The 23,188-nt window shown below is 48.8% G+C and overlaps 1 protein-coding gene across 1 annotated transcript; it reads left to right on the plus strand.

Annotated features, from left to right (window-relative positions):
- Positions 1 to 1,049: 1,049 nt before the first annotated feature.
- LOC118575423 (electroneutral sodium bicarbonate exchanger 1-like) lies at positions 1,050 to 22,482 on the plus strand (the record flags this gene model as incomplete). The annotated part of the gene is made up of 5 exons (XM_036175991.1): positions 1,050 to 1,272; positions 14,658 to 14,739; positions 20,427 to 20,576; positions 21,334 to 21,469; positions 22,322 to 22,482. Coding segments are annotated over exons 1-5 (574 nt in total), but the record flags the coding sequence as incomplete, so codon positions are not given.
- Between the last annotated feature and the right edge of the window lie 706 nt (positions 22,483 to 23,188).

Raw genomic sequence — 23,188 nt, forward strand, 5'->3', positions numbered from 1 at the left:
CTTAGATGCCACCCCCACTCCAGAACTATAGTTTCTTTTTAGGGACATCTAGGCTCAGTCTTATTTCCAGTTTGGGTGATAATACAAAGAATGATATTCGGAAGTTGATTTTTTTTTTTTTTTTTTTTGAGATAGGATATCACCATGAAGTCCAGGTTGGCCTTGAACTTGCTGCTGGCCTGCCTCAGTTCCTTGAACGCTACAGGAGAGGCCCGCACCACCACAGGGTTGAACTTTGGCTTGTCACATTCCCTTCTGCGGTTTTGGCAGAGGCTGAGAATGATTTGCAGTGGTCCCTTTCCCCCTAACAGTGTGGATTCACCTCCAGTCTCAAGTGATAGTGCATGTAAGACAAAAGCCTCGGATGATTAACTACTTTGTTTTCTTTTAAAACCAGATCAAATCGAACACGTTACTCATCATTTGTAACTTTGCCTCAGATCTGTTAGTTCTGCTGTTAGAAAATAATTTGTCTTAAAACATTTTTTTTTTTTTTTTTTTTTTTGGACAAGTTGAAATCATCCTCAGCTCAAACTCCACTGTCTGCTGCCAATCTGAGAGGCAAGGGAAGCCTAAGTCTCATAGCCTGTGGAGGGGCCCGACTCTTCCCTGTCTGCTGCTCTTTAACGCCTTTCAATCTGGCCACTAGCTCAAGGGTTAACAAGTAATTTTAGGAGCCCCCTCTTCTCATCATTGCTTCCTCCTGCCATCTTGGTTTCTGAGGGAAATTTTCTCCTGATTTAAAACCTATCCTCCGAGGAATAAAATCAGGGGAGGCAAACCCGACACTCTCCCGAGAGTCAGGTGCAACTGCCTACAGAGGACGTTTGTGATTTTGGTTCCTAGCAAGAGGTTGGAGGGACCGCTGAGCCCAGAGAACTCCCGCACCGGTCCAGGGAGGGCGGGGGGAGGCGGTTTCCACGGCAACCGGCCCTGGGAGGGGTTGGCTCTCTGGCGCCCTCCTCCCCTCTTCCCGGTAGCCCAGGGTACCGCCGGACAGCGTCCTCCCGTGCTCCGCGCCCTGATTGGCTGCTCGGGCCGCTCTCTGATTGGCTGCGGCGGGCGCCTCGCCGGCTGGTGGCTATGAAGGTGGCGCCGGTTGATGGTTGACGGTTGGCTTCAGGGTTGGGGGTCGCCGCGCGTGCGATCGGCTCACCCAGGACCAGGGGGCGAGGACTGCTGCAGCTCAACCTGGATCCCACCGGCGAGCCCAGGCTCCGCCCGGCCATGCCCGCCGGGAGCAACGAGCCGGACGGCGTCCTCAGCTATCAGGTGGGCCCCGCCTCCCGCTCCTCCCCGGCTCAGCCTGGGTCCTCTGCCCACCGCCCGGCTGCGGCTGCGGCTGCGGCTCCTGCCGGGGCTCCAGGCGTGTCCCCGAGGGCCGGGGGAGGCTGGCGTGGGACGCCAGGGGGCGCTCCGGCGGCCGGGGAGGGTGACCTTGGGCCGAGCCCGGAGCCGCCGGCACCGCCGCATCCCCTGCGTCGCCTGCTGCCCGGTGTCCCGGAGCAGTGACCTCAGTCCGCGGGTCCCCTTTGGCGTCAGACGCCGGCTTCTGGCCTTGCCTCCACCTACCGTAGGTGGACGAGAGGGTATCCGGGGACCTTCGCGGGTCATTGTGTTTTTATTCTGCTTCCTCAGTGGCTCAGAGGAAGCCTTGCAAAGACCCGGAGGCTGGGAACAGCTCCTGAGAAGGTGGCCGGCTTTGTGCATCCCCGCCCTGCTGCCCAGACAGCTGGCAAGTTCTGGGTAGGGATGCACATGGACCCGGGAAGCGGTGAGGGGTCAGGAACGACACCACCAACCTTCAGTAGAACCGCAGGGGTGGCGAATATTAGGAAGCGTTGGACTAGGTTATATTAAGAGTCTGTGGGTTCAAGTCCCAGTCTGTTTCTCATAGGCTTCGTGACCTTTTGCGCAAGCCTGCTGGCCTCTTTGAACCTCGGCTTCCCCATCTATTAAAATGGAAATAAATAAACTAGTAATCTTTGTACGGGTTACTTTACAGGGCTGTTCTAAGGACTCTGTCGGTTTATTGTGTGAGCCTTAGTAAATGAGTGGTAGCTCTTTGGAGTCTTACCCTACCCCACCGCCACTTTCTTAAACCTCGATCAGGTGTGATTGCTGCCCTGGAAAGAGGGTTTGAAGGAGGGAAGGGAATCAGGAAGGGTGACGGGACTTGGAAGCAAATGCCACACATGTTGACATCGGGAGTGGGGTCTAGGGAGAGGCAGGGAAAACTTCCTGAGTGTAGCAAGATGGGTGTGACACTCCCTACCTCTCCCAGGCAACAGTCTTTGCTTGCCAGTCACAAGAATGAATAGATCTAAGATTTTGGGGAGATCTTTCCATATCTATATCTCATGACATTCTATGATATAGTCAACTTCCGTTTGGGAGACAGGGAGCAGACAGAGGCCACGGTCTTGCCTGTCCCAGCTGGTGGGGAAAGCGGAGAGCTTTTTGTTTGTTTGTTTGTTTTGCCTTTGGTAGTGCTGGGGATGGACTGCCTCCTAACTTGCTAGGCAAACACTCTACCGCTGAGCCATATCTCCAGCCTAAGGTAAGAGGGGTGTGTGTGTGTGTGTGTGTGTGTGTGTGTGTGTGTGTGTGTGTGTTGGCCAGAGTTTGATATCTGGTGTCTATCACTCTAAATTTATTTATTTATCTATTTATTTATTTATCTCAAGACATGGTTTCTCTGTGTAGCTTTGGTGCCTGTCCTGGATCTCACGCTCTGTAGAACAGGCTGGCCTCGAACTCACAGAGCTCCTTCCTAGCTCTATGTCTAGAGTGCTGGGATTAAAGGTGTGTGCCACCTCCGCCTGACTGCCTTTATTTATTGAAACACATTCTTGCACTGCACCTGGAGCTTGCCATTTCAGCTGGCCAGTGAGTCCTTGGGATCTGCTTGTCCGTCCCCTCCCTGCTCGTGCCTCCCCTGCCCTGCAGTGCTGGGGCCCAGACAAGCACTGCCCTGCTGGGTTCTTCATGGGAGCGGGTCCAAATTCAGGTCTTCATACTGTGCAGCTGTGGGCCTAATGCTCGGAGCCTGAGGCAGGAGGAACATCTTTTGGGGTTAACATAGACTACGTGATGAGACCCTGTCTCAAACAATGCGCACAAAGGAAATGCGTTATTATAAACTCGGGTGCTCTGACAGCTTCTCAGACAGTCCTCTGAGAGCGTACATGATTCAGACCACAGGAGATCTTTCTAAGAAGAAAACTGGGCCAAAGGTCTGAAGAATGAATATAACCGAAGGAACGGGGGAGTCAGAGAACTTGGACACAGAGAACAGGATGTGCAGAAGTCCTGTGGCAGATATGGGGTGTGTTCTGCAAGGACAGTGTAGGAGAACCACAGGGGACAGTGAGGAAATGGTGAGGTGTGCTCTGTGTACATAACGTAGCAAGACACTGTGGCTGACACTGAGGAATTGATATTCGTGTGAGGACCAAGGGCAGTCATTGGTGAGCTTTAGGCAAATGAGGGAAGGTGAGGCCCGAGAGAGAGCTCAGGAGACACACAATGAGGTCCTGACGAGGTTTCCTCTGCTGAAAGATGTCTCTGGCTGCCGTGGGCGATGGGGCTGGGATGTGAGGAGACCCCGTGTTTAACATGCACAGTGTGTGCAGGTTTTGTGGAGTACACATCACCCTCAGGTTTCTGTTAATGGTCTGTGGTTTGTGTTCTGGACAGACAGTAAGTATGTCCTTTACACAAAGCTAAGACACTTTATGGGTCGTGGAGTGCAGAAAGAAAAGAGAGGAACAGCAGGTCCTTGTGAAGTCAGGCATTAGACAGAGGAGGTTGAGATTTAGGGAGGGAAAGAGAATGGGGGCTGGGAGGGGGAGGAAATGGGGATGGCCCAGAGGAGACACAGTTAACCGATGGGCAATGCCCTTTGTGGCCAAACCTCCTGTGTGCCACTGAGAGAGCTGGACCTGCAGAGTGAGTGACTTGATGGAAGCAGAGAGGTTCCAGACATCACATCCCCACACCACGAGTCTAGACTGTTTTCTCAGGGCTGGACTCCTGCCCTTCTGACTGACTCTACAGCCATTCTCCAATGTCCAGCCAGCGGGGCTTAGTGCTGCAAGCCAGACCCTCCCTGGCATGTCCTCTCTTGAAATCTGTCAGTGGCTTCCGGTGCATTTTAGAATAAAATCCAAACTCTGCCATGGCTTACCAAGGTTTGACATGATCAAGGCTTTGCCCACTGTCCCTGGACTCCTCCTCTCTCTCACCATGCACTCCGACTCTGGCTGGCTTTGTGTTTCTTTGGTACGTCAGGCTCCCTCCCAGCTCGGGAATTTGTCCTCTTTTTGGGACACTGTTCTAGCTTGACCTCCTCTTGACTCATTTGTATCTCCTGAAGAATAGCTTCCTCTGACCTCCACCCCGAGTCACACTCCTCCGTGGGATCCTCTTTGTGTCTCTCTCCCTAGCACATTGCGTGTGAGTGTTCCTGTCCGTGATGCCCTGTTAGGTAGAAGTTTGAGGAGGGCAGCGGCAGTGGCAGCCAGTCCTGTCTCACACACTGCCTAACGTCTAGTTGGTGCTCAGATGCTGAGTTAGTGAATGACTCTTGGGTCCAAGGCTAAAGCGTTTTTCTTAGGAGCTCGAGGTCTGCCAGGCGGGATTGGCATGAAGCAGTCTGCAGGCAGCAGTCTGCGGCTCACACACAAGCTCTCTCTTCTTTGATATGGTGCCTTTGCTCAGGTTGGCAAGCTGCAGGATCTGTCCCCTCCTCTGAGGAATTCCATCCTGACCTTGCAGGCTGGCTCCAGGTAGCTCTGCCGGAATCTGCTGCTCATTCTCCTCTGTTCACACAGCTGCCACGTGCTCGTTTTCACCCCTGCTGGACCACGGAAGCCCCTTTCTGCCACTTACCTGGCACTTCCCTTTATTACTGTGTTGGCACCGAGTGCTTCCTGTGTGCCAGGCACCATGCTGGGTGCTTTCCATGTATTCTCATGCTTACCTTTTCTTCTTAGTTACAGAGAGGCTGAGGGTTGCACCCACGCCTCAAACTCACCTCTCAAACTCAGATCCCCGTGAACTTTTTCTGTAGCTCTGAGAATTATGCACCTTTATTGTACCTACTTCACAAATAAAGAAATGGAAGTGTAGTGAGGGGCAGTGACTTCTGGAAAGGGGCCGACTGCCTCTCTCCAAACGCTGAGCCCTCAATCACTGTGCATTACCACAGCTGTAGCCTTGCCTAGAGCAGCCTTGTTGTAGCCTAGAGCAAGCGCCTGGCCCTGAGTGAGCACCCAGAGGTACTTGGGAAAGCTTACAAGGAATGTATTAGAGTGCAGCTGACTGGAGTGAGGGAGCCCGAGGCTGCTGGCATGGTGTAGGCTGTGTTAACGTGGCCTACATCATCCACCTCAATAAGCTCTCTAGGGGCATTACTGACATTTTAGGAAAGATGAGCTCTTCAAAGGGGGCAGCAATAGAGGAAGGTGACCAGGCAGCTTTAGGGAAAGCCCCTTTGTGCTGGATCATCTTAAAGCCTCACAGATCTTCTGATCAGCACTTTCAGAACTGACCAAAAGGAAGAAGTGTTGGGAGGTTGGTCACTGTGGCATCTAAGGAAGGTAGTGCCTGGTGTCGCTGGGATGTCCAGGGAGCGTGGAGACTGTAGGAGGTGAGGTTACCACTGGGACGTCCAGGGAGCGTGGAGACAGTGGCGAGGAAGCCTGGCTTTTATGTACATCACCCCTGGAACACTTTGTAGAAATCTTTAGAATACCAAACCCAAACCCTGGAGCTGGCCATAGTTGCAAATGACTGTGATCCCAGCCAGCACTTGGAAGGTAGAAACATGAAGGTTAGTTCAAGGTCAAAGCCAGGGAGATGATGCAATGGATAGAGCATTTCTGGACAAGTGTGACCATTTGAGCTTGAACCATGGGGCCCACGTACAGGTGGAAGGAAAGACAGACTCACAGAGTTGTCCTCTGACCCCAGTAGATGCACCATGGCAAGCACACACACACACACACACACACACACAGAGTTGTGTAATACTTTAAAAAAGATAGATCAGCAGTGAAGGATACTTGATGCTCTTGCAGAGCACCCTAGTTCAGTTCCCAGCAGCCACATGGTGGCCACACAACCGTACCTCCAGCTCCAGGGGCGCTGATGCCCTCTTCTGAAACAAGGCGCAAGTGCTGCACACATATACTTGCAGGCAAAACACTCATACACATAAATCTAGAAAAAAAGTTCACAGTTAATCTTGGCTACGTAGAGAGTTCAAGGCCAGCCTGGGCTATGTGAGACTTTGGCTAAAGAAACAGCAAAGAGACATTGGCAAACCCTGGCATGTGGGTGATAACTGGGAAGTACAGCTGATGGGAAGAAGATCACACCTATCTCTTACGGTAGGTAGACCTGAAACAAATTCGCAGAACAAGAGTTTGTGGTGTCCAGTGACTTTGGCACACGGAACACAGTACATAATATTTGTTGAACAAGTGAATGAGAGGCTCCACTGATAGCAGATCAGCTTCCTGAGGGGCACGGCTAGTTTGTGGTAAGCAGATGATAAGTACTTTGCTCAACACTACTGGACAGAAATGCCAATCCTAGATGGAAGTTTTCCCTGTCACCTCATTGCAGTAGACAATCCAGACCCCATAACCTCTCCCAACACCTAAGTGATGTGAGAACCGTGGGTATCCTCTGTCAGGCTCCGCCAGCTCTGCTGGGGAGCTTTGTAGGAGAGCTGTGGGCTGACTTGCCAAGCAGACTTGGGCAGCAAACAGGGGCAGTTCAGGCTGTACATTTACTTCCTTCAGAGCCTTAGATAACCATCTCAGTGTTGTTTGCCTTGGCAGGGTAGCCAGGGCCCACAGCGAGTCAGTTCTAAATCTGCTGCTAGGTTACGGCAGCACACCTTAGATAACGGAGCCGTGGTCATTTCCCATAAGGTAAGAACCAGTTCACTGTAGCTTTGGTAGTTAGGGAGTCAAAATAACACACTACACAAGCCTCTTATTGCTTCCATGACACTACCAGAGGCTGAGTGCCTCAAACAACATGTGTGTACGTGGGAACAGTTCTGCAGTTGAGAACCTGATACCTGTGCTTGTGAGCATAAACTGTCACCAGGGTTGGGCCTCTGGAAGCCTCTAGACAGAATCTCTTTGTTTACATCTTGTTAGACTAAGACCTGCCCGAATTCTTTGGCTTAGTTTCCTCCCTCCATGCTTCCTGCTTCAGGCCGGAAAATGTGGTTCCTCAGTCCCTGATTCCCCCCTCAGATCTCTCTCTGTCTCTGTCTCTCTGTCTCTGTCTCTGTCTCTCTCTCTCTGTCTCTCTGTCTGTCTCTCTTTCTCTGTCTCTCTGATTTCACTTTTCTGCTTCTCTCTTCTGTGGATGATGTTTTGGAAAATATTTACATGGGTGAGAGTTTTCCTTGCATGTGTGTGGGTGCTCCATGTATGTAGTTACCACAGAGGCCAGAAGAAGGCACTGGGTTCCCTGGAACTGGAGTTACAGGTGGTTATGGACAGTCATGTGGGTGCTGGGAACTGAAGCCAGGTCCTTGGCAAGAACAAGAAATGTTCCTCCTACCCAACGGACCATCTCTCCAGTCTCAAAAAGAAAGGCTCTTCCTTTGTAGTCCAGGCTGGTCTGGAATTCACCGTGTAGACCAGGCTGGCCCTGAACTTGTGATCTCACTGCTTTAGTCTCTCAGGTCTTGGATTACAAGCATGGATCACCACACCTGGCTTTACAATGCTTTTGATTTCATGAGGTTACTTTGTGGTTTTCATGAGTTTCAATGGTCTTATTGGAGGTCAGTTGATCAGCAGTGTGACCTTTACCTGTAATCTTAATTATCTCTTGCCAGGTAAAGTCACAAACTCGGAGGCCACTGGGGATTAGAGGTGCATCTCTACAGGGGCCGTTACTCTCCACATCTGTCCTAAATAGGGGCGACTCTAAGTGGGGTTCAAGGAAAGAATCAGAGAGCCACTGTGCATTCTCATTTCCCAGCAGTCTGGTGGAGAGAGGGAAGATGGCTTGCGGCCAGGGTCTCCAGCCAATAGGCCTTGTGGACCGACCACTCTTTCTGGCTGTAGGGTATCTGTAGGCTGTGTGGAAGTAACTGAGGGCACTCAGTCAGGTCCAACCTTATGACGCGTGGCACATCGTCATCCACTAAGTTCATCCTTGAGAACTGAACAGCCCCTTGAGCTACAAAAAGTCACCCAAAAGATCTCCTCTTTGGCTTCATTTGTTTTAATCCAGAGTTAGACATACCACGAGAGAAGTAGAAATATGGGTCAGTCTCAGTGACAGGGCTTCCCCGGGACTAGAGTTCAGATGTTCTGTTGACTGAAGAGGCAGATGGAGGAGATGGGGGGCTAGGAAACCACTGGAGGGCTGCTGAGCAGAAGGACACTTGGGTGTGGGAGGTTCTGGGGCACTGACGGCTGGGGAAGGCAGTGTGAATCTCAGCCTGTTCTCACTGTGGGCACGAGTCCATGATTAGGTTTCTGGAGTTCTTAACAATGACCAGTTTCTTTATACATAATTAATAATGAAGGGCTGGAGAGATGGCTTAGTGGTTAAGAGCACTGGCTGCTCTTCCAGAGAACCCAGGTTCAATTCCCAGCACCCACATGGCAGCTCACAACTGTCTGTAACTCCAGTTCCAGGGTTCCCACACACTCACACAGACATATATCCAGGCAAAATATCAATGCACATAAAATAAAAATTAATAAATTATTAAAATTAATAACGAAACTTGAGCCTTCCAGCCCTCAGCGCCTGTGAGATAATATTTAGCCTTGATTAGGACTGTGTTGAAGATTTCGTGAGGTAATAGCTGTAGCAAAAATGGCAGGCGTAAGGGATAACTTCCTAATTCTTCTGTTGACTAGAAACCCAGGAGGTAGGGCTGAGAGTGTCCTCTGTGCGGAGTGCTTGCCTGGGGAACCTGGAACTCTGCATTAGCACTCAGAAAGGCTCTGTTGATGTTTTGTTGTTGTTCTGGGCAAATGATGGTTGGGTGTGGTGGGCATGCAGCATGTAGACGTCCTGGAAACGTTAGCTCCATGGAGGGGGGGGGGGGGGGGGGGTAGAAGAGGTTCTTACCAGAAGGGTGCTGGGGTTCATGTGGGCAGGCCATCACAATCCAGCAAGGACAACAAGGGCAGTGTGTCAGGAAGGGCTCTAAGTGGCCTCTGCCCCGGCCTTCACTGTCCCTGCAGCTTCTTGGCTGTGTCTAGGAGTTGGGGCCATTATGTAATATTCAGCCCTGTTCCATTTGCTCGTTACTGGAACCAAGGCTTTGATTTACCAGGAGGATCTGACTCATTCTTTTTGAGACAGGGTTTCACTGTGTAGCCCTTGCTGGCCTGGAATACACACACACACACACACACACACACACACACACACACACACACACACATATATATATATATATATATATATATATATATATAAATATATAAATACGATCTGCTCAGTCCACGTTAGCTGTGTGCATATGCTCTCAGGGCTGACCATTCAGTGTTGGACAACTAGTTTAGGGAGGCTCTTTCCTAGAAAAGACCATTTTCCAAGGCTTATAGCAGTGCGTTATCTCTCAAGACCTGCCATGCAGTGTCAATGATTTAGTGAAAAAGGTTTATTTTCATTTTTGTTTATGTGTATATGTGTTTGTCTTCCTGTGTGTGTGTGTGTGTGTGTGTGTGTGTGTGTGTGTGAGCACACATGCTTGTGGAGGACAGAAGAGGGTGTCAGATCACCTAGGGCTGGAGTTACTGGTGGTTGTGAGCTGCTTGATGTGGGTGCTGGGAACCAAGCTCTGGTCCTCTCTAAGACAGCACACACTTAGCCGCTGAGCTCTCTGTCCAGCCCCCCCCACAGTGTCGATGCTTTAGTGTGAATTAACCCCCTCAGCTCTTACCTAGTCCTGGGACCCTCTGATGCAGGTTTAATAGGAGGCATCGTCAGTGACCCACTCGGAGGAAGTATAGAAAAGAGGATTACTTGAAGATTTTTTTCCCAATTTCCTCCTTCCCTCTCTCCCTCCCTCCCTCTCTCCCTCTCTCCCTCCCTCCCTTCCTTTTTCTCATAGACTTGTTTAATGTGCTTCTAATCTTTCCCAAGTCACAAGCTCCTCTGAGACTCTGGTAAAACTTATGGACAGCCCCACACCACCAAATGTACATGCACACATATTGCCCCTCTCCTCTAAGCATCTGTAGGTTTCCCAGAAGTTTATGGACTCCAAGTGCGTGAATCTTACTTACTGTGAACACAATGGCGGCAGAGCAAATGCCACCAATCTTTGTGGCACCTGCAGCAAGCATAGGCCAGGAGACTGGCATTTCTTGCTCTTCAGTTTAACAGTTTCAGACAGATTTGGCATATGCTTGAAATTTGGGGAAAATTTCAAGTGTATCAAAGGAGAAACATTTGCATAGTGAATCATCACGTACCAATGACTCGGCGTCAGCGATGAACACACATCTTGTTTCCTCTGCCTCCTTCCAGTCTCAAATACCAGCCGAAGGACTCTTTAAAATGTACTGATGACACATTGCAAGATTACTGCCATACTTTGAAAAGTATCTGAGAGGCAGGCAGATTCCTGTGAGTTTGAGGCCAGCCTGGTCTACAAGTGAATTCCAGGATAGCCAGGACTGCACAGAGAAACCCTGTCTCAAAAATAAATATATAAAGAACACAAATAAATACAATAATAAATACAATTGTACATAAATACAATCAAATATCCATTCTGTATAAGTTTCTTGAATTAGTTATAATTATTTTTCTTTTTTAAGCATTAGTTTCTGTGAGCCAGGGCCCCACGTTTACACTCCAGTGTGGCCATTGTAATGCTCTAGCTGCTACCATTCACTGATAGTGGCTGTTTCCTGTGGCAAGGCGAAGGGGATGGACAGTCTGTTAGTGAACTCAGCTGTAGATAACCACGGTAAGGAAACATGAAGTTTTCAAATAGTTGACTTTACTCTTTATTTATATATATATTTTTTCTTTTTTTTTTTTTTTTTTTGGTTTTTCAAGACAGGGTTTCTCTGTTTACCTTTGTACCTTTCCTGGACTAGCTCTGTAGCCCAGGCTGGCCTCGAACTCACAGAGATCCTCCTGGCTCTGCCTCCCGAGTGCTGGGATTAAAGGCGTGTGCCACCACCGCCCAGCTATACTCTTTATATTTTTAATGTTAAAGATGTGCTTTTAAAATTATTGTAACTTAGTTTATATTTTGAGATTATAATATAGTTCCCTTCCCTTTTCCTTCTTCCAGGCCTCTTGATTTATAGTCTTGGAGAAATCTGCCTTCTACCTCCCTTCCTCCCTCTCCATATTCCCACCTTGTCCTGTGCTGTGCCAGCTGTCTGTTGAGAGAGTGCCGACTGTTATAAGTGATTCTGGATATTAAAAACTAGCTTGGTAGCCAACATAATTACTTCTATAAGCTGGGCGGTGGTGGCGCACGCCTTTAATCCCAGCACTCGGGAGGCAGAGCCAGGAGGATCTCTGTGAGTTCGAGGCCAGCCTGGTCTACAGAGCTAGTCCAGGACAGGCACCAAAACTACACAGAGAAACCCTGTCTCAAAAACAGCAACAACATTAACAACAACAAAATTACTTCTATATAACATTTCACCTGGTTTCAGGAGACTCTATGATGACATATAAAGAATTCAGAAACTAATGTCATTCATTAGAAGTTACTTGTCATGTTCTGGACATTTGTCCTGGGTACTGTCTACTCAGTGGTGGGCAGGAAACAGCACCCTGTCCTGGAGCTTGCAGGGGTGCATGCTGAGTACAGTGTCAGCCACTGTGCTGGACTCTAGGAGACACTCAAGGATGGGGTCTGTGTTCCCAGCTGTTAGAAACTCATGGCCATGTTGGGTGTGGTGGTCTATGCCTGTAAACCCAGCAGAGGTGGGTGGAGTCCTGAGTTCCAGGCCAGCCAGGGCTTCATACTGAGACCCTGTCTTAAAAAACAAATCAAGAAGGAGGGAGAAAGGTAGGTGGGAGGGAGAAGGTTGGGAGGGAAGGAGGAGAGAGGGAGGGAGGGAGGGAGGAACTGATGACCTGAAGGATGAGCTAGGTAAGCAGATAACACGTGCAGAATAAGCCAATTGTTTTTCCACTTAAAAATGGTTCCTCATTGGGTGGAGAGATGGCTCATTGGTAAGAACACTGGATGCTCATGCAGAGGACCCAGGCTCAGTTCCTAGCACCCACATGGCTGCTCACAGCAATCTCATCCCTTGTTCCAGGGGATCTAATGCCCTCTTTTGGCCTCCCCCAGCATCTGGCACATAAAGGGTACACAGATATGTAGGCAAAACACCCATACACGTAAAAAACACCCCCACTCATAAAAGACACCCCCACACTTAAAAAATACCAGTGATTTTAAGCCATCTAAAGTGGATGCTGGGAACTGAACTTGGGTTCTATGGAAGAGCAGTGCATACTTGACCACTGAGTGAGCCTTCTCTCCATCCCTGAGAATTTCTTTCTTAAACCTGAATTTATATAAAATATTCATAAGATATTCAAGGAAGGCTGCCTTCTGTCTTTGTTTCTTTTTTTTTTTTTTTCTCCTTTGTAAGTAGTTGTTTAAAAAGGGGATTTGAAGCTGGGCGGCAGCAGCGCACACCTTTAATCCCAGCACTGGGAGGCAGAGGCGGGCGGATCTCTGTGAGTTCGAGGCCAGCCTGGTCTACAGAATGAGATCCAGGACAAGCACCAAAACTACAACGAGAAACCCTGTCTCGAAAAACCACAACAACAAAAGAAAGGGAACTTAGCCTCACACAGATATACATGTAGGCAAAATACTAATGTGCATAAAATTAAAAACAAACCATTTAAAAAATCAATCTTTTGTAAATATTCTTTCTTTTTAAGATTTTTTAAAAAATATTTTTCCTTGTGTCTGGGTGTTGCCCATGTCCATGTCTGTGTACTATGTGTGAGGCCAGAAGAGGTGCTAGATTCCTTGGAGCTTATAGATGGCTGTAAACTGTCAGGTGGGTGCTGGGAATTGAACCTGGAGGAGCAGCCAGCTCTTCACCATTGAGCCATCTGTCCAGACCCGTTTACTCTAAAGTATAACCAGGCATTTATGTTCCAGCTGCCCTTCCTTTGTTAAAATGTAGCAAGTCACAGTTTTTTCCACTTTGCCTCTAAAACTTAGTATTCTGTCTTAGAGATTTTTTTTTCATGGTAGTAATAACATGTATTTTTAAAATGAAAGTAAATTATCAAATTAATCACTCTAAGTGACATTTGACATTCTATTTCTCTAAGAATTTATTTAAGTTAATCTCATTAAAAATATCTTGTCATTGGGGAGCTAGATTGTCTGTCTTCAGCATTGTGTTGGGGGCCACAGATGAGCATGGTAAAGTGGGGACTTTGAAGAGTGAGTTGGAGATCTGAGCAGAGCGTGGGGGAAGCACAGGCCCACGTGGAGGTGAGAGTGTGCCCGTGTCCCTGTGGTAAAGTAGCCTGGCCAGAGCCACACACCTGGAAAGTAAGTGCCAGAGTATCAGTTCAGTGTGTTTGTCTTAGTAAGTTGATGCCTTGTGAGGAAGGAGGGATGGTGGTCACATTATTTTAAGAAAGTCTTTCTGGCAGCTGGAGAGGTGGCTCAGGGGTTAAGAGCTCTGGCTGCTCTTCCAAAGGACCTGGGTTCAATTCCCAGCACCTATATGGCAGCTCACAACTATAACTCTAGTTCCAGGAGATCTGACACCCTCATACAGATACACATGCAGAAAAAACACCAGTGCACATAAACTAACTAACTAAAATCTTAAAAAAAAAAAATAGATGTACTGAGCACTCACCATGTGAGTGTTCATGTGAGCACTTACTATGTAAACATTTCTGTGCTATATGGGGGCGGCTGTAATCTTTTTTAAATATTTTTTCTATTTGAGTCAGGGTCTCACTGTGCAGCATTGGCTGAACTGGAACTTGTTCTGTAGACCAGGCTGGTCTCTGCCTCCCAAGTGCTGAGATTGGGCATGCAGTATCACACCTGGCTTGTTTTGTTTTGAATTAGGTCTATGTGTGTGAGTATGTGTGCATGAGTGCAGTTGCCATGGAGGCCAGAAGAGGGTGTCGGTCTCCTGGAGTTGGAGTTATGGGCTGGAAACTGCGAGAGCATACACACTCTTAACAACTCCTGGTCTGCATCTCCAGCCCTTGTGTGTATGTTTCATTACTAAGCAGAATTGCAGTATGTCATTGGGACATAAACACTGAGGGCTTAGGTTTGTTTGGAAGTGAGGGGCAGTCGCCATTCAAGGCAGGTGCCTGCTGGTGTTGGCTCTGCAGAAGGTGGCTGGGTCACTGGAGAGGATGGAGCTGCTCAGTCTTAACTACCTTCTACCTTGGGGCATAGTTATTTAATGTGCTTTGGGTCTAGGCTACTCACAGAATGGGAAAGAGAATGGCTGCCATGTTTGCATCTCCTGGTTATTGTGAGGTTCCAACTTGAAAATATATGTAAACCACTGCTTTTCCTCCTCCAGGTATCTCAAAGGAGCCTTGGTTTGAAGTATTTGAATGCATGAATATCGGTGTATTTCTGTAACTGTTTGCATATCTGTTTCAAACAGAGACCAGATGAGGAGGCTGTGGTGGACCAGGGTGGGACCAGTACAGTTCTCAACATCCACTATGAGAAGGAAGAGTTGGAAGGTAAGAACCCGCCTCTTAGTCCTAGTCTTGCAATAAGAGCAGAGATAACAGCACCCCCGTGTGATAGGCTTATCCCGGGGCCCAGTAGGCAGCATGAGATAGTGCACAGAGAATGTGAGGTGCTCATTTAGTTCACTGACTCTTCATAACTTCACGGAAAGATAAGTATCTATACAAATTTAAAAGAAAATAGAATATCATCAGCTTAAAAGTTCAGTTTGGCTGTAAAACCATTTTTTTAAAACCACGTTTCCATTATTGGCTCTTCATTTTCTAACTGTGCCCATTTGTACCAGATTTAAAAAAAAATGTAAACAAGAAAAGGGAATGCAGAAACACACCAGCAAAGACTCGGAGTTCTCAGCACAAAGTTTTGGAAAAACCCCAGTGAGATGGAGGCAGGAGGAGCCATTCTTGTCCCCGACTGTCCCCTGGCTTCTTCTCCTTCCACCTGCCCAACCATGGTTCCTCATTAGAGGTGACATTCCTTTATCCTGGAGGAAGGTTCCTGTGCAAGGAGCTATGTCTGCTCCGTGTGAGATGGTTGTTGCTTCCACTGTACACTGAAGGTTGCAGCAGCTTCCGGCTGCTCAGATGGCTGTGAGGATTTCTCTGCACTGAGTGTTCCCGTCATGGGTTTTATCAACCTTGTGCCACTACAGGGAAAACTCGGCCTTTGGATGGGAAGTGGAGGAAACCTGGGGAGGCGGGCTTCAGCTCGGGCTCCGGCTCTGTGAAGACCTGTGTGTGTGTGGCTCTGCAGAGTCAGTGGTGTTTGGGTAGATCAAGGTCAAGTTCTGGAAGTTATTTTGGCCAGATGGATGAAGGGACAGGGAGATGTGGGAGCAGGAAGTGTGTGCTGTTGGGGGAGGCACTCCTGTTAGAGGAATGGGTTTTCCCATTTTTTCTGGCAGATCATTACTCCTGATTAAGTGCTAGGTTTATGACTCCTGGTGTCGGCACTATGCCTTCGAATACACTTGAGCAAAGGCTGGACCACTTGGTCATATCTGTAACTTTAAGGAGGTGTGCGTTGTCCCAGATGTAGGACTTCCCCTGTGGTTGTTGACTTTGAGTTACCCTGTAAGCAGAGTATGCATTAGGACTCCCGAATGAGTTGGCATGTGAATGCCTGGTAAACCGCGGCTGCGCAGGTAGTAGTGTGCCACAGCCCGGCTCTGGGGGGGCCTCATCCCTGTGCTTTCTCTTCTGCTCCAAAGGTCCAGTGTCTCTCATTCATGGCTGCTCTCAGTATGTGAGTGTGTGTGTGTGTGTGTGTGTGTATGTGTGTGTGTGTGTGTGTGTGTGTATGTGTACATTCTTATTTTTAAAAGCATCAACATCTTTCTTACAAGTTTTACTAAATTAGGATGCTTTATTTGCATGCTGATGGCTTCAGTAGACTCGGTCTGACATTGACTGAAGAATGTGCTTGGTTACATATAGGTACTGGAGGAGATTTAAGCCGGGACCTTGGAAGTTCACAAGTGCATAGTTGGGATAAGGCAGCTGCTCAACTGTACTGTAAGGCAGAAAAAAGGGCAGGAGAAAAGCTTTAGCTAGGGTAACATGGAGGAAGGTGACCACACTTCTCACCGAGGAAATTAGAGATAATGCCAAGGAGGCAGGTGAGTTGGCGGTGACTCGGGTGAATGCGTGTGCAGAAGGCGCCAACAGGCTTGAGGAAGGGCAGCCTGGCTGAGGTAAAGAATAAAGTGCTGTGGATGCAGCAGCTGGGGAAGGCAGAGGGAGCTGGAACCAGCCATTTTGGTGCTGGTGAAGGGCACATGGATTGTTTTCCAGAATGTTCGTTCTGGGCCAGCATGTAGGATGACTCTTTAGCTCTCTTGAGCTGATCACCTGGTTCCTGTAGAGGTCATTTATTTCCATGTTGAATATGTAAACTTGTCCCAAAGGAAGGAAAATCCATAGAAGAGGTTGAGAACTGAGCACAGGGGTTCTGGACTCACAGGATGAACTATGATCAGTCTGTAACCAGGATGGTGACTCTGCAGCATTCAGTTCGAATGGGAAGCAGGAAGAAGAGCCTGCTTTGTCAGAGTAGGAGCGGGGAAAGGCTTGACATCCCTGATCTACAGGACCACAGTGAAAGGGGCAGAGAGGTAGAGCTGGAACTCTGAGGGAACGCTGAAGAAAATTACTTATTTTTATTTTGTGTATGGGTGTTTTCCCTGCTTGTATGTCCTTGTATCACATGTGTGCTGTGCTGTGGAGGCCAGCATAGATCGAGAGCTCTTCTAGAACAGTCTTATACATACAGTTGTGAGCCACCGTGGAGCTGCTGGGAAACCCAGGCCCTCTGCAAGAGCAACAGAACGTCCACTGCTGGGCCTCTCCCAGCCCTCCAAGGAATCTACGCCAGCGGTGGCCCAGACATAGACATGGGCTCATTTCACTCTTAGATTCTTTTGACTATTGTTTAGGCCAGTCCTCAGACTCACGGTGTCACCCGATTGACTTCCAAGTTTTAGCCAACTGTTTTCATCTTTTCGTGGGCTAGGATGAAAGGTGGCTAGGTGTGAGATACCACGCCCACAGTGAGCTTGGCTTCTGAAGGTAGAGGGTCTTAAATTCGCTTTGGGGCATGATAATCATTGTAGGTCAGTGGTTCTCAACCTATGGGTCATGACCCCTCTTGGGGTCAAACAACTCTTTCACAGGGTCACCTAAGACCATCAGAAAACACAGTTATTTATACTACAATTCATAACAGTAACAAAATGGCGGTTATGAAGTAGCAATGAGAACAGTGTTATGGTTAGGGGTCACCACAGCATGAGGAACTGTATTCAAGGGTCACAGCATTAGGAAGGTTGGGGACCACTGCTGTAGATAAAGATTTGAAGCTGTATGGTAGCGTACACCTGTAATCCCAGGCTGAGGCAGGAGAATTGTATGAAGCCAGCCTGGTAGGCCAAGCTGGGATATACATAAAGACTCAAAACAAGGGGTCTGGGGAGTCCTGTGTAGAAGTGAACTTGAAATCCAAAGAATGGGTACCACTACAGAGGAGAGAAGAAGGGTCAAGAGTGGACCCTTCCTCTGGTGGGTGATGAGGCATCCGAAGGAGTCAGGCAGCAGAGCGTGAGAGCTGAAGGGGCCCAGAACATCAAGGCGGACGGGCATCTGGAGACCCGGTGCATGCTGGGTCTCCATAGAGTCTGTGGAACTGGGAGATGTCTATGACAGAGCTTAGTGACTAAGTGCCATCTGATGTCCTCACTGTGGACAGCAGCTTTAGTAGAAGTCAGAGACAGAAGCCATAGCCAGAGGCCGTGGAACAAGAACTTGGGAAGGAGAGGGAGTGAGGCCAGTCGTGATTCTTGGTGGAGAAGGAAGGAGAGGGGAAATGTGGGGGGCTGCAGTCGTGGGAGTCTTCAAAGATGAGCCATGGAAGGACTGGATGGAGAGGAGAGGGAGGGCCTCGTCCCACCTGGGGAGGGGCAGCAGAGTGGGAGGCATGGGGTGGAGAGCTCCCGAGCCTGGCAGAGAGGAGCCAGACTGTGACAGAGGAGTTGCCATGAAAGGACCTTTGTCTTCTCAGTAAGGTGAGGAGGAAGGGGTCAAAGGGCAGGGACAGGCATAGGTAGGATTCAAAGACACTGGCTAAAGATGCCGAGAACCATGGAGACAGTGTGGGTGCAGCTAAGGTGTGGTGTGCAGAGCAGCAGGAGTCAGGTAGAAATGGGCACAGCAAGGCTGATCCTGGGCTCCAGGCTTGGCAGGAAGTCAGGTGAGGATGAAATCAAAGGGGCTGTCTAGCAGGAATCTTAAAAGTTCTTATTAATAAAATCAAACCTGAGGCCAGTTATTGGGGTGAATGCTGAAAGATCAGAGAAACAGAACAAGCCACAGCTACCTCACCTCGCCATTTCCTCAGCTGGTCTTGTTTCCTCAGACTGCATGCTTCTGTGTCCTCATCCAAATGGGTCTCAGCTGAACTGCTGCTCGAAAGCCTGAATGCTTAACCAGCCAAATGCTGCTAGTTTCTGGTCTTCACGCCTTATATATCTTTTCTGGTTTCTGCCATCACTCCCTGGGATTAAAGGTGTGAATCACCATGCTTGGCTATTTCCAATGTGACCTTGAACTCACAGAGCTCTGCCTGGCTCTGCCTTCCGAGTGCTGGGATTAAAGGCATGTGCTACCACTGCCTAACCTAATATTGTGGCCGTCCTGTCTCTGACCCCAGATAAGTTTATTAGCAGGCACAATATTTCGGGGAACACAATACCACCACAGGGGTGTAGGAGAGGAGTTGGGAGCAGGGGGAGGGACGAGAAGGGGTTGCTGTCAGTCACTTACTTCCACGTTCTCCACTCTGTGCACTGACTTTAACTCTCAAAATCCAGCCTCACTCCTGATTTATAAGGTTTGTCTGCAGCAGCCTGGCTGTGCAGTCCATGGTGCAGAAGCTGGTCAGCAGCAGGAATCTTAAAAGTTCTTATTAATAAAATCAAACCTGAGGCCAGTTATTGGGGTAAATGCTGGAAGATCAGAGAAGCAGAACAAGCCACAGTTTCCTCACCTCGCCAGTTCCTCAGCTGGTCTTGTTTCCTCAGACTGCAAGCTTCTGAGTCCTCTCAGCTGAACTGTGCTGCTCAAAGCCTGAACGCTAAACCAGCCAAATGCTTAACTAACTAAATGCTTAACTAACTCTGGTGCCTGGTTTTCACGTCTTATTTATCTTTCTACTTTCTGCATCACTCCCTGGGATTAAAGGCTGTGTCGCCTGCCTAGCTGTTTCTAAAGTGGCCTTGAACTCAGAGATCCGGCTAGCTCTGCCTCCCAAGTGCTGGGATTAAAGCTGTGCACCACCACCACTCAACTTCTGCTATGGCTTGCTCTGACCCATTTTCTAGCCACCATTTCTGGCTCTGTTCTAGTGGCTGTCTGTTCTCTGACCCCAGATAAGTTTATTAGGGTGCACAATATTGTGGGGAACACAATACCACATTGGTCTGCAGTTCCCAGCATGGCCTTGAGCATTTCCCATGTGTTATCTTATTTGCTGCTCTTGATAACCCCATGAGTTAAAAAAAGTAAGCATCAGTGTTCCTTTGAAAGGATTAATCAGAGAGACTGGCTGGCTTGCTCATGCTCAGACTGTTAGCCAGTGCTGAAATGGACCTTTGAGCCTGGGTGGGCTTACTGGGTCCTTGACTGTGCTAACAGCCTCTCTGTCAAAACCTGCCACGGTCACCATACAGGGCTTGCCTCTTTAAAATCATTCATGTTGCTTTTGTAATAGCAAAAAGTCACACACATATATTCATAGTTTGTGAGTCATTTCCCCCTCCCTCTTCCCCCTCCCTCCTTCCTCCACCCTCCTCCCAGAGCCTTGCTCACGCCAAGGCTCCGTTCCCATGCTCTGCTGTGTGACCTGCTCTGCCCTCCCAGGCTCCCAGGCTCCCACTCTCACAGCTAGTGCACATAATGGAGCACAGTTGGTTCCTTTGGTTGTCACAGCATCCGTGTGAGGTTATAGCTGTGTGCAGGACATAGAAGACACTGTCAACTCTGTGGTTACTGTCTCTAGTCCTGGGGTGTGCCGTTTAATCATTCCGGGAAGTGCCTATACAAAGGTCGGAGATGTTTTGCTCTTAATTAGGCTAGACTCCTTTTGTAAGAGGAGTTCTCTCCATAGGTCTTCTGTTTCCATTCAGGTCATAGAACTCTGTATGTGGGGGTTCGGATGCCACTGGGCAGGCAGGGCCATCGGCACCACCGCACTCATGGCCAGAAGCACCGGAGACGAGGAGGGCGGGGCAAAGGAGCCAGCCAGGGGGAAGAGAGTCTGGAAGCCTTGGCCCACGGTAACACCCTGGGGGGAGGGGGTAACACTGTGGAGGAGGGGGTAACACCCTGGGGGAGGGGATAACACCCTGGGGGGAGACGGGGTAACACCCTGGGGGGGAGAGGACCAGTGTCCATGACAGGGTGGTGTGGAGATTTATGGGAATGCAGGAGGCATAGGCAGGTGGCCTTGATTCTCTAGCCCTTGGCTAGGGTTCCCAAGAGGAAAGAATGCTTCTAAGAACTGAAAATGTCTTCCTGAAATTGACATTTCCACACCCCAGTCAGCACTATAAGTAATCCTTTGCTATTTAAAATTTGTCAGGTTTCTAGAAAACTAAAAAATCTACTTTTACATGTTTGGGTGGTTTGCCTGCATGTATGTTTGTATACCACATGCATGCCTGGTGCCCTTGAAGGCCAGAAGAGGGCGTCAGAATCCCAGGGCAGGAGTTAGACAGGTGTGAACTGTCATGTGGGTGTTGGGAACTGAACCCGTGTCCTCCGGAAGAGCAGCCAGTGCTCTTAGCTGCTGAGCCATCTCTCCAATCCTGATTTTGAGTTCTCATGGGACTTCTGTGAGTGGTCTTAGTTCATAATTCTGCTCTCTTGGTTAAATGCTTCCACAGAATAGCCTTCTCTCTAAGAACAAAGGAACTTTAAATCTGTATTCAGGACATCTTCTATATATTCCCAAAGCGGTTAGGCAGAGTGCTATTTCTGTTCTGACTTGGAGGATAGATACACATCCAGACCTTTCTCTGGTTGGCTTTCTAGACACCCCATCTCAGCGTGTTCAGTTCATTCTTGGCACCGAGGAGGATGAAGAGCACGTGCCTCATGAGCTCTTCACAGAGCTGGATGAGATATGTATGAGAGACGGGGAAGATGCTGAATGGAAGGAGACAGCCAGGTGAGGCCCTGCGGTAACCCAGGCAGGGGCTTAGGGGACACCTCTCTGCAAGTGACAGGCCTACTGTCATGGGTGAAGCGGTAACGAGGAGGCCTGGCTCCAGCTCCCATTGGTGTGGCATTGGTGCCTGCACTACTGTGGTCTTTCCTCGTGGGCCACGAGAATTAAACAGGCCAGCTGGCCTGATACCAAGTGAAAGGCAGTCTTTTACGTTTCTGTCTTTGTGACTTCTGAAGTCATAAAAAGTCCTGATAAAAATGTTATTATTTAATTAATGTGGCTTGTCAATGATATAATGATATAGATTAGGTTTTTAAAAGTCAGTCTTATTATAGACAATTAGAAAATAAAGATAAGCAAAAGGAAGAACATGACAGTTACCTTCAGCCCTACTGCTACAAGGATAGAACAAGGAATATTTTTGGGGTCTTATACACACACACACACACACACACACACACACACACACACACACACACGTGTTTGTAATTTTAGATTTGTCTTTAAATAAAAATGGGATTGGGGCTGGGCATTGGTGGGGCACGCCTTTAATCCCAGCACTCAGGAGGCAGAGGCCAGCCTGGTCTACAGTTAGTTCCAGGACAGCCAGGGCTGTTACACAAAGAAACTCTGTCTCGAAAAACCAAACCAAACCAAACCAAACCAAACCAAACCAAACCAAACAAAAAGGGGGTGGGGGTGGGATTAGATTGGCACTGTGCCACGGCTTCTTTTTTCCATTCTTCTGTGTCTGGACTCAGACTAGGGCTGCAGCCTTCTCTGTGCCGTTCAGGTATTCTGCTCTCTTGAAAAGCCCATCTTCTGTCTGTGGCCTCTCATCCTCGTCTGCAGGTGGCTGAAGTTTGAAGAGGACGTTGAAGATGGGGGAGAGCGCTGGAGCAAGCCCTATGTGGCAACTCTCTCCTTGCACAGTCTGTTTGAGCTAAGGAGCTGCCTCATCAACGGCACTGTCCTTCTGGACATGCGTGCAAGCAGCATAGAAGAGATCTCAGGTAAGCCTAAACAAAGGGCAGAGGCATCCTGGGTAAGCTCAGACGGAGGAGGGGCCAGCATTCAGGTATTCCCGGAAGCAGGAAGGGCTGAAGCAGGTTTGAGGCCTGCCTTGTACAGTGACACTTTATCTTAAGCAAAACTGAACAGAACAATGGAGCTAGAAAGAAAGAAAGAAAATTGAAGGGCTGTTGAGATGGCTCAGTGGGGAAAAGCATTTGCTGGGCAAGCTGGGTTCCACCCCAGGCAGCCAGGCTGGAAGAGCTGATGGGGGTTGTCCTCTGTCCTCCATGAGCACGCCATGGCACACACCTTCATCAAACACACACACACACACACACACACACACACACACACACACACACACACACGTGCGCGCGAGCCATGGCGCACACCTTCACCAAACACATACACTAATGATTGCAACAACAATAATAATAACTTTAAGAAGAAAATTAAAGATTTAAAAGTACAAAATACATCATCTAGAACAGATATGCAGGGAAGTGAGCCATAGCATTCCCATGCTCCAGCACAGCATACAGGGAAACCTGTCTGCTGGATCTGATGTGAACGGATATTAAGATACCGTGTGTGGGAGCAGCATTGGAGAGTACCTGGCTGCATTTGGACCCTTTCCCCTCAGATGGACGCTGTTCTGCTGGACAGAGTAAAGATGTCTCCATTCCAAGTATCTATTAGGCCTCT

This window comes from Onychomys torridus, unplaced genomic scaffold, assembly GCF_903995425.1.
Source record: "Onychomys torridus unplaced genomic scaffold, mOncTor1.1, whole genome shotgun sequence".
Taxonomy (NCBI): domain Eukaryota; kingdom Metazoa; phylum Chordata; class Mammalia; order Rodentia; family Cricetidae; genus Onychomys; species Onychomys torridus.